Genomic DNA, 17,055 nt, shown 5'->3' on the forward strand with positions numbered 1-17,055 from the left:
CAGATGACTGCTTGTAAGTCAAGAGGACAGTGGGCTGTAATAGAGGAATTCCTACCATCAGCCAAAGGAAAGGTTGGGTTATGGTAAATGTGCACAGTGGGTTGGCAAGTTCTTGGAGCTAAGCAATTAGAGCATGTAACACCTGCCCTGGTTGCTAGTGTTTTTCTGAGTCCAATTAAAGTGTCAGTGATAGCCTGATCCCAAGCAACTTAGGGTTTTAAAGGTTATTTGAAGACCTTCCTGCAGCTATATGAAGCTGCCACAAAGATCCATCAGGTTGGTCAGCACAATAGACAGAAGGATGTTTTATGCTCATTGCCCCATCCTTAGGAAATGCCATTTCATTGGATAAACACCCAACCATTTCTCCAGCTATGTTTAAATGGGCTTCAAAATCTTGTGTGTTTCGGTTCACTTTTAATTTAATTCGTAATATTCTACATTTTCTAAACATTAGTTTTTGCTGTTTTTATGTTTGGTTTATATTGAAATGGAATGTTTACGCTGCTGCTTTCGTTAATTGTGTATTATACATCTGAAAGCAGGCCTGCTTGGGGAATTTTTTAATGTTTGATGTTTTATCGTGTTTTTACTATTCTGCTGGGAGCGGCCCAGAGTGGCTGGGGAAACCCTCCCAGACAGTGGGGTATAATAATAATAATAATAATAATAATAATAATAATAATAATAATAATAATTTGTGGGGGCACGTGTAAAATATATTGGGAATACTTTTTCCTTTAAAGACAGTATAGAAAAAGAAATTGAGAGTAAATAAATAACAATAAGCAAAGCACATGCCGCACACATTTCTTATCAATAGAGTTGGTATCCTGCTTACTCAACTTATGTTCCATCATCCAGTAATAAAGTTGCAGCAATGATGCACTTTCTCTTCTGTTTTCACTACCAATAAAGTAATAATAATAATTCATCATCATCATCTTGGTTGGGATGGTGGTAATGATGCTTTCTGTCCTCAATAATACTAGTTCATATGAAAAATATGATTTCATAAATAATTCTAGCAATGGCAAGCAAGTCATTTAGGTAATAGTACACAGCACTAGAGACAATCCATCATGTGCCTTGCAAAATATTTGAAACTTGAAGGTCTTTCTATATAATTCAAAAGCATAGTTACAACTATTTCTGAAGAATCTGCAATGAAGTTACCAGAAAGAATGAATACCTTTACTTTTGATCATTACTTTTCTCTGGGCTAGGTTTTAAAAAGATAACTAAAAACATTGAATGCTAATCCTTTCATCTTCCAACCTGTTGATCTGGCATGATTCCTGTGTGTGAGCCATCTTGCAAAGAAAGTATTTTTTCTTTTAAATAAATAATACAAAGTAACTGCAAACTAAACCATCTGAAAGTTTTCATTATTTCCTTCCAAGCTAGTTTGCAAGGCTACCAGCCAAAGTTTGTAGCAGGTGCTCTTTGTCACTTGCAACTCGAATGGATCTAGGAATACCCATGAGCTGAGGACACAGCATTTTACTTAAAGCCCCTATTTAGATCATTACAGATTGAATACTTTTGCTGAGTTACTGTCCCATACTGCTTCTAGATCAGCAACCTGCCAGTTAGTGAAGTTCATTCCCCAGCGGAATTTATCACAATAGCTTGGTGTGCCAGGAATCATAATCCTTTTTGACATTTCTCTGAAGTTTCATGTCAGACGTGATGTTTCCACACAAGCCAAAAGATTCAGTGCAAGCAGAGTCTGTCAGTCTCTTTTTTCATGCACACATGAAAGGAAGCACACAGTTTATGTGCTGCTTTGGATACCGCTTGTTTGGGGTATTTTTGTTGTTAGTTTGTCTTGTTTCTCAACAAACTAAGTTATCTGAATTTGTAATTAACCCCAAGGATATTACTAGGATATTCAGGTGCAAAAGGAGTGAAATAAAACTAAAACTATCCAGAATTGGATGAATAACAGGTTAGAAATTTTCACCCTGGGCCCTAATATGTTACACATTAACTTCCTATTAGCCATTGTATATTGTACTAATGAGCAGGGACAGGAAATGCATTTTCCCTCTTCTTACATATTCTGAGCTTTTTTGAGGAGGGTGTGGGGACAGGGTGAGTTGTTAGGGAAACTTGAAGGAAATTCCTTTTGGACTAGAACAAATCTTTAATAGAAGTGCATAATGCATAGTACCGGACTGTGTATTTAATATCCAAGGAGGTGTGTTTTTGTTCAGGGCCGTCTTAAGCGCCTCTGACGCCCTGGTGCCGTGGTGCGGCGGAACCCTCCGGCGCCCCTCCCCCCTGTCCCGTTTACCAGCATGACGGGCGGGCAGGTGCAGCGCGGCTGCCGAGGGCGCTGCTGCGCTCCGGGCAGGTGGGCTCAGCGCGGCTGCCGAGGGCGCTGCTGCGCGGAAGAGCGGCCAGCGGGCGGGCTGGCGCCCTGCACGACCCAGCCTGGCCGTAGGGCCGGCCCTGTTTTTGTTGTGACTTCTGCCTTTGTTACCATCATCTTTTGGGGACATCAAATGCTTTTCCCAACTAATTTTGGTGCACATAATCCTTTCTCATTTCTACCGAATTACATGTAATTGTTTTCCAAATGACTCAGTGATGTAGCCTCACCAACCTTGTCCACTTAGCTGTTCATTCATTATTCATTTTTCTTGCATGAAAAAAGGGTTCCTAACAGCTGCTCTAAAGTTATTGTTTTTCTTGGTTCTTATCCCCCCCCAACCTAGGATCCTGGATAGAAAGTAGAATTTTTAGCAGGAGACACTGAAAGCAAAAACCAATGAACAGTAGTTTGGGACAGATAAAGTAAGTTTAGTTGCTGGGCTATGCCATTTCAGACTGCAATGTGGGTGATTTCAGTGATTTCATTTATATCAAAGAAGGCTATGCCCATTCAAAACTAGCATCTCAGAACAGCACCTGTGTTAAACACTTCACCCTGAGGGACTTCCTCTGGTTTTGAAGCTTTCATGTTAGCAGTATTTCCCAAATATAATAAAATACTATCTTATTTGTGAGGTTTGTATTTTCTGTTTACCCTGTAAAAAGATTCTGAGATAAATGCATTTACTATACATTTAATTTCAGTTGCTTCAAAATGTAACTCTACTTTGGGAAAGCACTTGGTCTCAGTAGCACCCAACTTTGTTAAAGGATAAACATCCATGCTAATAAAAGCATTCGTTTTCATTGCCTTTTACCCTTAGAGAGAGAAGATAATTCGAATGAAATAGGCAGATAAAGAGGTAATCTGGGTTTTATTTTATTTTTGTAAGGAAAAGCTTAGCATTTTTATTGGTCTTATATGCACATTCTAAATCCTAATATTAGACTTCACCTCCTGTAAGTTTGTCCTCAAAGCTCATCAAGGGAGATTCAGACGGCTTAATTCATATGCCATTAATTTAATGGTTGAGGAAAAGAGAAATTACTGACTTTTCATAACAGATTTGACCCCAAGTCATTTTAACATTTATATTTACTTTTGTCCACCTTTAGACAGACAAGTATAGAGGCAGGTGACACAATTTGGCATGTGTTTGGAAGTGCCCCCCCCTCCTTGAACTGTTAAATTGCTTACATTACTTCATTTAATTGGCTTCCTTCTTAATTTATATACTACACTACATTGTGGTATGTCAGATTCACTATAGACAAATCAGTCACTACAGCAGCAAAGACACTAAATATTCCTGAGTTGTCCTAGATGAGACAACCAAAAACCTCTTTGACAAATGAGCAGACACAGCATTGGCTAACTTTTCTTACAACTTTTTTTAAAAAATGAAATTCTAATTCAAGGTGAGTTTTCCTGTATCTTATAGCAGTTTAGGGAGATTTCAAAAGACATGAAGCATTCGTGAAATTTATCTTTAAAAACCTAAAAAGGCACAGTTGTTACTACTAGGCACAAAAAAAAAGTTTCCTACTAATGAGTTTTGATATCCACCCAACGGGCACAACATAAGAGCAAATTTAATTGTTAAAGTGGTGAAAGTAGTGACCAACTGCTGGTGTTGGAAAGGACTCAGAACCTTCATACTGATAGAACTCCTGTAGGAAGTAGTGTTTTCACTTGACTGAAGTTGAGAAGGCATATCTGTGAGTGCATTCCTTGGTGTGTTATAAGTTATCCTAAGGTGTGTTTTTATGACACCTATATAGAACACAAACAGAAGGTTCTAGGTTCCTTTGCTGGTATCTCAGATTTGTTTTTGTTTTTAAGGTTTGGGTAAAATATCTACCTATGATGTGTAGAGCCTCTGTCAGTCATATTCTGCTAGATGTCTTAATGCAAGGCTGCTTCTTATGCAACCTATACTTACATTGATACTTTCCCTATGTATTTGCTCCTATTTTTTGCACCAGCCACTTTACAACCCCCCCCCCAATGTTTTTTTTTCTAAATTTTGTTAGGAGTAATATTCTAAATTTTTCTAAATTTTGTTAGGAGTAATATTAGTGTCTCTCATCTACTTTGATGCAATAGCTTATATCTTGGCATTGGAATTATTACACACCTGTATTTACTTTTGTAAGTCTACATTATATTAATTACTTTCCCCCACTTGGTTACTACATTTTGCTAAATTGATTTTTTGTTTCCTTTGCAGAAATGGTAATGTAGCATTTACAGATAAAATACTGTTTTAATTCTATGTTAAATGTATTGAAGCACTGGAGTAATCTGATGATCATGTTTACAAGCCAATGTATACTTCCATTTGCTCCATAGAATACTGTATATGTGGCTATAGCAATCACTGTTTCCTGATAACTAGTTGTATGCTAGATTGCTTATAGCGAGTTTACTTGTTCAGTTTTCAGTAATGTTGAAAGATATGGTTGGAAGAAATGATTAAGTGTAATGTTTTGTGGGGATAGGGTGCAGTAACTGGTTTTGTAGGAAGGAACTAAAACTAATAGACAACTTGGCAAGTTGTTTGTTTTTGGAGGGTTGTGTGTGTTTTTAAGATGAATAATTACTAATTAGCAAGGACAGTAGATTGAGAACATTTGAAAAGCATTAAGATAACAACAAAATTGAAGATGGCAAGCATGTTATAGCTGATGAAATAGGCTCTGGTCCTGTTTAAACTTGACAGGGTTTATCTTTACAATGAATATGATCAAACTTCATATCATTAGTGCAAATAAATTTGTTTTGCCAAGAACTGCAACATTTACAACACTGACATATTTAAAATAGAATGACTATCTTGTAAGCTTTGCAAAATGCCACATTCAATTTGTGATGACAATGGTAAAAATAATAGTCCTGTGTGAAATGTTTATTGTTAGATCCTAAAACAGCCTGCTGGTTCAGGCCCTTGGTCATTCTAGTGCAGCATTCTATTCAATTATATGTTTGTTCAATTATCTGTATTCTTTCAAATATTATAGCCAGATAACCAGAAAAATGAGTGTTTAGAGAAACAATCAGGTGTCATCTTGTTTTGGCAATGATGGCTCATAACACCACTTTAATTTAGAGCAATGTTGTTGTTGTTGCTGCTGCTGCTTAGTTGTTTAGTCGTGTCCGACTCTTTGTGACCCCATGGACCAGAGCACGCCAGGCACTCCTGTCTTCCACTGCCTCCTGCAGCTTGGTCAAACTCATGTTCGTAGCTTCGAGAACACTATCCAACCATCTCGTCCTCTGTCGTCCCCGTCTCCTAGTGCCCTCCATCTTTCCCAACATCAGGGTCTTTTCCAGGGAGTCTTCTCTTCTCATGAGGTGGCCAAAGTATTGGAGCCTCAGCTTCACGATCTGTCCTTCCAGTGAGCACTCAGGGCTGATTTCCTTCAGAATGGATAGGTATTATCTTCTTGCAGTCCATGGGACTCTCAAGAGTCTCCTCCAGCACCATAATTCAAAAGCATCAATTCTTCGGCGATCAGCCTTCTTTATGGTCCAGCTCTCACTTCTATACATCACTACTGGGAAAACCATAGATTTAACTATACGGACCTTTGTCGGCAAGGTGATATCTCTGCTTTTTAAGATGCTTCTAGGTTTGTCATTGCTTTTCTCCCAAGAAGCAGGCGTCTTATAATTTAATGGAACCCAAGAAAGTAAAATCTCTCACTGTCTCCATTTCTTACCCTTCTGTTTGCCAGGACCAGTGGCCATGATCTTAGTTTTTTTGATGTTGAGCTTCAGACCATATTTTGTGCTCTCTTATTTGACCCTCATTCATAGGTTCTTTAATTCCGCCTCACTTTCTGCCATCAAGGTTGTGCCATCTGCATTTTGGAGTAATACCATAAAATTATATATCAATGGAAAGATAATTTAATGAAGAATGTAATGCAAAAATTTTATGAAGGATTATTTATTACAACATAAATAAAGAGGATATTTGTCAGGTTTTTTTGTTGTTCTTTCATTTAGTGAGTTTGTAAAACGTAGTAAAATTAAAGAAATGGCACAAAGAGTTGACTGGTCACCTAGAAATCGATGTAAAATAGTACTATTAAATGAACAAGGTAGAGTTATGAAGAAATTAGAAGAAAAATGGGTGGAAACTTAACCAAAGGTGTCATTTCTAAATTTTTGAAGACAGATAAGGAGATCAGTCACTACAAAACCAGACTGGTAAAGGAAGGGAAAGGTGCACAACAGAAAGTGATGATAGAAGAATTGAGAGACTGTGCCTACGTTACAGAAGAAAATAATCTGGGTGTATACAAGATGACATGGCACAATGTAATGTGAAGTTGAGTGCAAGAACTGTTCGGTGCAGGCTGTGGGAATATGGTTTAAATGCTAGAATTCCAAGGAAAAAGCCATTGTTCCCTCTCGAACAAAGTTTGAAAAGATTTAACTGGGCTAAAACCCATGTTAACTGGACATCGGAACAATGGGACAGTGTTATTTGGAGTGATGAGACCAAAATCTCCTTGCTTGGTAGTGATTGCATGAAATATGTGAGGAGGAGAATCAGAGAAGATTTACATCCTACTTGCATTACACCTACCATGAAACACCCAGTTAGTGTTATGATCTGGGGTTTTATGGCAGAAAAATGTGTGGGCAGAATTAGCATCATTGGTGGGAATGTAAATGCTGAAAACACATAGCCCAAACCTTAACCCAATCGAAAATCTGTGGAGCCAGTTAAGAAAACTTGTTAGTTAGAAGTGACCCAGCCAAAAAAAAAAAAAACCAAATTAATACAGGCAATAATTCAATCTTAGATTCACATTATTACAGCTGCAGAACTAAAAAACTTGATTCACTCCATAGGAAGGCTAAAGGCTACCCAACTAAGTAATAACTGACATGGTGAGAATTTTTGTATATCTCAATTTTTCTGTGTGTTTCACGTTTATTCTTTGTGACTGCTTTTGTAATAAATAATCCTTTGTAAAAGTTATTGCATTACATTCTTCATTAAATTATCTTTACATTGATATATATTTTTATGGTATTACTCCAAATAAAATTGGTATTATGAGCCATCATTGCCAAAACAATATGACACCTGATTTGCTCCCTAAACACTCCTTTTACTGGTTATTTGGCTATAGCTTTTGATAGAATACAGATAAACAAACTTTGTTGCATGACATTCTTCATTAGATTATCTTTCCATTGATACACAATTTTATGGTATTACTCCAAAACAAAGTGGTGTTATGAGCCATCAAACCTCAGAAATACACATTCTCCAAAAGGTTTCCACAATTTTGGTCACTAGTGTAACATATTATGTGCATGAGTAGGCTTAAACCTCAGCTTCATATGTTCACTCTTCCTCTTCCCTTCTTCCCTGTTTTGCTACATTACAGGGGTCGCCAACCCCCAAGAGACTGCGATCTGCTCTAAGAGTTAAAAACTAGCAGTGATCTACCCCCTTTCATGTCAAAGTTCTTGAGTTTTTTTAGGAAGGAAACCCCCATTTTTAGGGAGGAGGAAAGCCCCATTTTTAGGGGTTCAGGTCAAAGTTGTTGAGCTTCTTTGGGGGGAGGAGGAAAGCAGGGCAAAAATGCTGAGCTTTTTTTAGGGGAGCCAGATAAGAAATTGCAGTGCAAGAGTGAAAACTGGCCATTTGGTATGATCCAGACCATAAGAACTTTTATGTGTGTTTAAAAAGGTTTAATTCCAGGACCTAAGAGCAAAAAAAACAAAAACCACACATGAGCCTGGTCAGAATTGTCTGGTAGATCCCCAAAGATACGGTTTTGTATATATTAAATTTATTAGTTGTCTTATTATTTCAAATTATTGTTTGTGATGTGCACATTCCGGAAGAAAACTGGTTGGTGGAGGTAACAACTCATTTGAAAAGACAAGCAATCTTTTTGTTGATTTAAAACTTCATCAAATGTAAATTTCCAAAGAAAGAAATTTGCATTAGGAAGATATTTCCATGTTTCTACTATATTGAAACCACAGTCAGGATACAGAAGTTGTACATTTTCTTAGGCATGTATGGACTGCTACATGTTCTTTAGTTTCCTTTGGAGTTATGCCATAGTAGATTAATACCAAGTGTCTGTTGGTTGAGTGGGCACAATGTATTTCTGAACTTCACTTTGAAGTTTATCTGTACTTGATGGGGGACTTGTTCACTTGCTTAAGGTGTCATCCATTAATAACTTTGTAACATAGGCATTTATTTTCCATTACTTTGAATTTCTGTTCTGGATAGGCTTGTATGTCAAAAATGTTTCAGACTGAAAGGCACAAAAGACTTGAAGGGTTTTTTTTATTGTTTGTTAGAAAACTGTTATTCACCTGGCACCTTCAAAGGCAACGTGATCTTTCTCCAGGCAACTAAAATACAACTCAGGTCTATACACAACAAGGTTTTCTCAATTTGCTGTGCATAAGTAATGGAAAACACTGTGTTTCACGTTCCTAATGCAGGAGGCACTGAAGGAAAATAACAAGAGAAGAGAGATGGAGGAGAAAATTAAGAGAGCCAAGCTAGCAAAAGAGAAAGCAGAACGTGAGAAACTGGAGCGGCAACAGAAGAAGAAACAACTGATTGACATGAATAAAGGTAAGTAAGCATTTGTAATAGATCTGATCTGGTTAAGACCACTCTCCGTTGTAAAAAAAGACTTAGTTGCTGCATTAAAGGTGGAGAAAGAGAGATAGCATGTCCAGGCATCTTCACCATGTCTAGTTTTTTTTGTTCCTTCTTCCACTGCCATTTCTTACAGTCTTTTCCAAGGCATTTTGTATTGAGTTGTTTTCCTTAGCTACAGTTAAATGTGTGTGTTTTAAAATGGATTTACTTTTTTCTGAAAATCCCTGCTATGTTTTAATTTTTTATTCTACAAACTTCTTTATAATAGAGGGCGTGCAGCAGTTAACATCTCTCTTCTGTGGTTTGAAGGCTTCCCATTATAAATGGATGTGCTCTCAGCAGTGCTTTTTCAAGAGCTGGTTCAGCTGCAAGCCTCACTACAGATTGACAATTGGATATGATAAAGAAAACCTTACGTTAAGCTTTCTGGTTAGCTGAAATGACACTATAATGTGTACATCAGCATTCTGTGAGAATGGGCGCAGGAAGGAAAGGAGAGGAAGAATCAATAGGCCCCTAATATCTGTGCTTTGCAGAGTTCCAAAAGACAGTTGAAATGCATGCTTTATTTTCCATCCCTTTGGGTTCCTGAAACGGAGAAGAGAGATGACACAAATATGAATTAGATTGAACGAGAGATTACTTCACCCTGCAGTTTGCTGTTCTCCCTTCTGTGATCATTTCAGTTCTGTTGTGAGGCAGAGATTAATCCATCCCAATCATAAAACACATAAAAATGCTCAGTGTGTGATTGTGACTTGTCTTTTCTACCCAGTGAGCAAATCTGACAGGATTCAGTTCTAGCGAAAATAACAACATTTCTCTCTTGACAAATCTTATGTAAGATGCCAAGGTGTATTAGTTGGATGGTAGAACAAGCCTTATAATTAGGGTGAATTGAGGCAACAGGACTTCTCAGAATGTGAACCAATTAGATGAGTTTTGGAATAAAAACATTGCACGTTAAAATATCTTTTTTCTATTTTGGAGAAAGGCAGCACCTTAGATTCATAGTCTAATATTGCACAAATGAGCTAGTGGTTTGCTGTTTGACTCCCAAAAAGAGAGAAAAGAATACATGCTACTGCACCCAAGCTTTTATCTAATGCTGTAGCTATTGTTTGTATGATACCTGCCACAAAGCATAGCCCCTTGCTTGTTTTTTACCCTTCCCAATCCTGAAGGCATTTTGACACATCAACTTATTTTATTGAGGAGGAAGAGATAGGTTGGGCCATGGGCTTTTACACCTCCTCCTCCTGAGCCCACCTTTCCTGCTCCACTGTCTTCCAGAATCAGAAGAGATTGAAGCGGGAAAAGCAAAAGGTTACACCCAGCCGTAGCTCAGATAGGGGAAATACATAAGTAGAGGTCGAGTGTGGGCCCTCTTTGTTGCAGGAACTGCCTCATTCGGTGCACACCTAGGAGTACCTGAGAGATGTAGGACTGATTAACATAACTTTCCCTAACTTGTCAGTGTCACTCTGGACATTCCGTGCCTGACAGCGCCATGACACTATATTCAGACCATTTCCAAGTTGTAAATTTTGCTATTTATTTTATTTCCACTTTGAATTCCCCCCCCCCACTTTTAATATTTTATTTATTTTGTTTAAAAGTACAAACATAACAGAAGTAAAGAAAACAAATAATCAAAAACTTTAATCTTAAAGCATTACTGGCGGGAGGACAAAATGAATAATGAAGTATTGACTCACACAAAGATTCCCTTTTACAAATTTTACAAACAAGATATTAAAAATAAAAGTATTCTTCACCTGTGAGTTACATCTTTATTGAGGACAATGTTTCTATAAAGTCTTAGATGACATTGAGTGGCTATATTTGTATAAGAAATAAATCCTGTCATATAGCAAAAGCAATTTTAAAAACCCAGTATTCTGAGATCCAACCTTTAGAAATCTTTAGTTCATGACATATATTTTCAAGGCGGACAAGTTGCCAGACTAGATTATCAGCAATCGAAATTATTACGATTGAAGATCTTCCAGGGTTTGGCAATGGAGCTCTGGGTTGCTGTTGTTATTTACATTCCAAGTCCTGTTCTCTTTCCATGTACAGGTTCAAAAGCACAAGTGGAAAGATAGATCAAAAGTTTATTTAGTTATTAAAGAGATTTCAGAAAACACCTTATTCCAAAATTCAACCTTAGGACATCCCGCCACATGTGCTTATATGTGCCAACTGTGTGGCAGCCCTTCTGATGATATACCTAGGTGCACAAACAGCAGCTGTTGCAGAGTAAGGTGCCAGCCATATACTAACATTAAATAAAGCTCTCTAGTTTGAGCTGACAAAGACCTGTGTGGAGGCTTTTTCCATAGAGTATTCCACTGCTTATCATCTATCTGTATGTCCCAATTATTTCCACCATGACTTTTTGACACTGGACCCTAAAGGGGGCATTAATAAAAAATTTGCATAATGTAAAACCAAGTTACTTTACATAATGTGCTATGTTCAAAAGGGGTTAATTGCCTGTTAGCATATTTTTGTCAAAGGACATATAAGAAACGATCTCATTTGGCAATCCAATGGCCAGGGAAAGGATTGAATGATGGTAATAATTTGAAACACTTTTAACAGCCTTCCTGTTAACAAGTGCACATTTGATCTGAATATCTGCTATAGTGAACTATGTGTATAACTCAGCATACATAACAATCTAGTGTGTGTGTGCATGTGCACGCACACCCACACAGCTCTCTCTCTCTCTCTCTCTCTCTCTCTCTCTCTCTCTCTCTCTGTGTGTGTGTGTGGAGTGGGGGGAACAGTAAATACACAGCCTTTTAAGAAGAGCAATTTTGATGGCAGTAATTTTGATGCAAATGTTATTTAATGTCTCCATTATATCTGATTACCATGACAATTAAAATTACTTTTTAACTAGCAGTGCAAGGATAAATGGAAGAATGAGCTTCTTCAGTCACAATTAGTATTGATTTAATTGTTTTGAAAGGTATATTAACATTCCCTTAGCACAGATGAAGATAGTGGAATGGAGTTCATTACAGGGGACTGACAACTATCTGGGATGTCAATGTACTTTACTTTTGAAAATACATTTGAATCCCAAAAGCTGAATCACAAGTCACTTAATAAGCTCATATATATTAATATTAACTATGGCATTATTGTTAATAGCTTCCCTGTACTCAAGGTTGGCCCACCCATAAGGCAACAGGATTCACAGGGACAGCAGATCCAGCCTCTCAGGAACAAATTGCCTGCTGCCACCGCCACAGTGACATCAACAGCATTCCTTGGAGGCTGAATGCATGCCTCCTTGGCAACCCCCCTCTCACACCATCTTTATAGTGGCTTCTTAGTGAATAGGAGGTACTGGTGCTCTTTTCCCACCCTTGTTCCTAATGTAGATCTTTACCCAGCCCCCCCAACCCCTTTCATGATCTCAATCTTCACTCACCCCTTGTTCTCTGGCAGGGAGTGGGGGAGGGATAGCACCACTTTTTGCAACATGTTCATGCCTTATTAACAGTCCAGTGCAAAGAAACCCTAGTTATTGCTAAATTTGTTAGTATTGCTTTCAGCTTACAGATACATACAACTGATACACCCCATTACCACAGTATTAGAAGACAGAAGAGACAATGTTCACAGCATGAACTTTAGTTTTACCAGGCACCTAAACCATTTGTAAATAATTATCTGATTCTAAGATGCCTAGACATCACTTGTTTTTCCTATACTTCTCTACTTTACACCTGATAATTAGTAGTAGAATGCACAAATGGACTCCATAGGTGGGGTGTAGTGTTGGCTGTCACAGAAACACAAGTGGATATCATTATTAAAAAATTGTGTTGTTGTTTAGTCGTTTAGTCGTGCCCGACTCTTCGTGACCCCATGGACCATAGCACGCCAGGCACTCCTGTCTTGCACTGCCTCCCGTAGTTTGGTCAAACTCATGTTCGTAGCTTCGAGGACACTGTCCAACCATCTTGTCCTCTGTCGTCCCCTTCTCCTAGTGCCCTCAATCTTTCCCAACATCAGGGTCTTTTCCAAGGATTCTTCTCTTCTCATGAGGTGGCCAAAGTATTGGAGCCTCAGCTTCACGATCTGTCCTTCCAGGGAGCACTCAGGGCTGATTTCCTTAAGAATTGATAGGTTTGATCTTCTAGCAGTCCATGGGACTCTCAAGAGTCTCCTCCAGCACCATAATTCAAAAGCATCAATTCTTCGGCGATCAGCCTTCTTTATGGTCCAGCTCTCACTTCCATACATCACTACTGGGAAAACCATAGCTTTAACTATACGAACCTTTGTCGGCAAGGTGATGTCTCTGCTTTTTAAGATGCTGTCTAGGTTTGTCATTGCTTTTCTCCCAAGAAGCAGGCGTCTTTTAATTTCGTGACTGCTGTCACCATCTGCAGTGATCAAGGAGCCCAAGAAAGTAAAATCTCTCACTGCCTCCATTTCTTCCCCTTCTATTTGCCAGGAGGTGATGGGACCAGTGGCCATGATCTTGGTTTTTTTGATGTTGAGCTTCAGACCATAATTTGCGCTCTCCTCTTTCACCCTCATTAAAAGGTTCTTTAATTCCTCCTCACTTTCTGCCATCAAGGTTGTGTCATCTGCATATCTGAGGTTGTTGATATTTCTTCCGGCAATCTTAATTCCGGCTTGGGATTCATCTAGTCCAGCCTTTCGCATGATGAATTCTGCATATAAGTTAAATAAGCAGGGAGACAATATACAACCTTGTCGTACTCCTTTCCCAATTTTGAACCAATCAGTTGTTCCATATCCAGTTCTAACTGTAGCTTCTTGTCCCACATAGAGATTTCTCAGGAGACAGATGAGGTGATCAGGCACTCCCATTTCTTTAAGAACTTGCCATAGTTTGCTGTGGTCGACACAGTCAAAGGCTTTTGCATAGTCAATGAAGCAGAAGTAGATGTTTTTCTGGAACTCTCTAGCTTTCTCCATAATCCAGCGCATGTTTGCTATTTGGTCTCTGGTTCCTCTGCCCTTTCGAAATCCAGCTTGCACTTCTGGGAGTTCTCGGTCCACATACTGCCTAAGCCTGCCTTGTAGAATTTTAAGCATAACCTTGCTAGCGTGTAAAATGAGTGCAATTGTGCGGTAGTTGGAGCATTCTTTGGCACTGCCCTTCTTTGGAATTGGGATGTAGACTGATCTTCTCCAATCCTCTGGCCATTAATCCTCCATTAAAAAATTGTATACCATCCTTTATCTGAAGATCACATCCAAACATAAAAATAAAAAATGAAAATACAAACTACACAATAAAACAAAAGCAAAACAAATGAATAATGCCCCCCTCACCACCACATTTAAAAGGCCATGGAATGTTCAATCAGCCAAAGGCTTGGTTAAAGAGAAGTGTTTTCTCCTGGTGCCTAAATATATGTAATGAAGGCGCCAGGTGAGCCTTCATGGGGAGAGCAATCCACAAATGTGTTCTTCAACTGATAAGTGGCTCATTGGACTGTGTCTTTCAAGAAGAACAACTGAGAGAGAACAGTATAGCAGGCATAGAACCATTATGGACACAACATTGTTTTGTGCCCCTAACCTTGCCTTCACTTCAGCCTTCTTGCAGTAGTTTCTCTCTTCTTGTGCCACATGTTAGTCTGGATTGCACAGGTTGGTGTGTGGGTATCTGATGGTTCCATTTCTGTGTATGGAATTAGCCTTAAATTTTTTTTAGGTTTTGTGCAATTTTGTGATCCTACACAGGATCATGTACAACTTGTAAAGTCTTGTCATTGTAAGGAAGCAGTAGGCCGTAGATTGCATCTTTATTGAACCATAGGTGTTACTTCCACACACTTTATAGTACAGATGCTATAGTTAAGTCCCTTTGCTTATTTCTGTCTGCTTAGCTTTCATTCAGAGTGCTCCTGAGAGAGCTACTCATCAGCTCCTGAAGGCATCCTGGGACACCTGTTTCATGTTCACCTCCCTTTCTTCCCTTGCAACTTGACAGTAAAGTGCCAGTTACTCTCTCTGCACAGAAATACTTTCATAAGTCCACAAGATGCCACAAAGAGCTTTCACTAAATGGGGGAAACGTATCTATCGGCTGTATCTTTCTTCACTTTTTGAAACTTCTTTGTTGGATGAGTTGAGCTATACTTGCACACATTTGAACACAGGCACTTGCACCAGGATCTCGAGAAGCTTCCTGTATTTGCTCCCTGTCTGGGACTGCAACAAAAATGAGTTTGTGTGATTTGGTTTAGTGGGACACATTAAACTGGCACTGTAAACTAAACAGTAATGAAAGTTACAATGTCACTTATGGCATGCAAGGCAGAGTTGTGCTTCATTTAAAAAAAATGTTACAGAATGCATCAAACTCAAAGAAAGGTAAGGTAATAATTCCATCTGTTGGCTTACATTACCACTTTTTTATAAATGAAAAGAAAAAAAGAGAACTTTGAGCAGTATCAGAGAGAAAGCCACAAGTGACAATTGCAATTTGGAACTACACAGATTTATTCTATTTAAAAAATAGACTCAACAGCTTTTGACAATGATTTCAGTAGATTTCAACTTGATTGTATCAATTTGATATCTTTAATAGAATATCTGCAGCTTTCTCTTCATCAGTCTAGGAATTCCTTATATTACTTAAGCAGAGATTCCTTAATTACTGAATTATGTGCTGTAAGAATGTGTGGTCAGTTTTATTAATGCGAAGAGAAGAAAAATATTGGGAAGTCTTTATCCATGGATTTAAAATTCCTGTATTCTAACTTATCTACATTGGAATTTGCTTATTATAATATAAAAAGTAGAGTGGTGAACTCTACCAATGTATAGCAGTAGACTGAGTTATTTTTCTCAACCTACTTTAGAAGATGTGTTCATTATGAAAATCTGCACCTGAAATGTTATTATCCATTCATATTTTTACTTCTGCTAAATTAATATGGTTGATTCCGCAAGTGTTTTTGGATGTTGCACATCTTCTGAAAGCAGCCCAGTGTACGAATATGGTATTTTCATCTGCTTATTTTATATTGCAAAACGTAAAGCTGTTGTCCTAGAAAATACTTAAATCTAAATATAAGAACAATTCAAAGTGGCATAAACAAACAAACAAACAAACAAACAAACAATGCTTCAGGAATGCAAGCCTGCATCTTATTTTCAATCTCCAGGGAAACTAGGCAAATAAACTTGGCTACTTTATATGCTAAATGCTAGTTAACTGTTTTTTAAAGAAACAAATGAATTATTCCTTCATTGTTGTAATGCTATCCAAAGTTCAAAGAATGATTTTCAATGAGTTTTTGAAGGGTAAACACAGTCCAAAGGTTATATAGCAGGGTTTTTTGTTTTGTTTTGTTTTTTGTCATGAGACCTACATTTAACCTTGGCCAATTCTTCATGCCTGCATACCAGTGGCAACTGTGGCATGTGGCAGTATAGGGGTGTGTCCAGTACACACTCTTGCATACCCCGCCTTCACACAAAAGGCATATTGAGCCTTCGGCATACACACAGGCATGCATCCCTCCTCAGCTAATTCATGCAGATCAGCTGAGTGGGGTGCTGTAAATTTCTCTCTGCTCATCAAATGAGCAATCTGCTGGCTGAGGAGATGGGACAGTTTGCATCTCCAACAGGGGACTGGGCTATGCCCATCCTAGCAAGGTGCCTTTGCAGCCAATATCGGAGAGGACTAGAAAAAAATATATCTGGGGACCAGATCAGATTCCTGAAGTGGGAGTTAGACACCCCTGTTATATACCACGTGAAATAAGTTTTGGTTAGCTTTTTTGTGGCTTCCATTCCTGTGCATTAAGACGGTTTACCTAACGAGACAGGAATATTGTGTGCCACTGAAAATCTAGTTTACCCCTGTGGCGCTGCAGGATTCAAGCTGCCCATTTTCCAGACATGGTCATAAATATGAATATCCTGCTATTACAAGAATCACAATGGACCCATGTAAAGTGGTCCTTAAGAGCTTTTCACATATGGTGTAAAAACATTGCAA

The 17,055-nt window shown here is 38.3% G+C and overlaps 1 protein-coding gene across 7 annotated transcripts in view; it reads left to right on the top strand.

Annotated features, from left to right (window-relative positions):
* DIAPH2 (diaphanous related formin 2) overlaps nucleotides 1-17,055 on the top strand; it is a 339,062-nt gene that overhangs the window by 230,851 nt on the left and 91,156 nt on the right. For all 7 annotated transcript variants that reach the window (XM_088664504.1, XM_088664505.1, XM_088664506.1 and 4 more), the window contains one exon: nucleotides 8,873-9,008. In XM_088664504.1, coding sequence (XP_088520630.1) covers nucleotides 8,873-9,008 — 136 coding nt within the window. The remainder of the gene's footprint in view (nucleotides 1-8,872; nucleotides 9,009-17,055) is intronic.

The sequence above is a fragment of the Zootoca vivipara genome, chromosome Z2, assembly GCF_965207765.1.
Source record: "Zootoca vivipara chromosome Z2, rZooViv2.hap1.1, whole genome shotgun sequence".
Classification (NCBI taxonomy): Eukaryota; Metazoa; Chordata; class Lepidosauria; order Squamata; family Lacertidae; genus Zootoca; species Zootoca vivipara.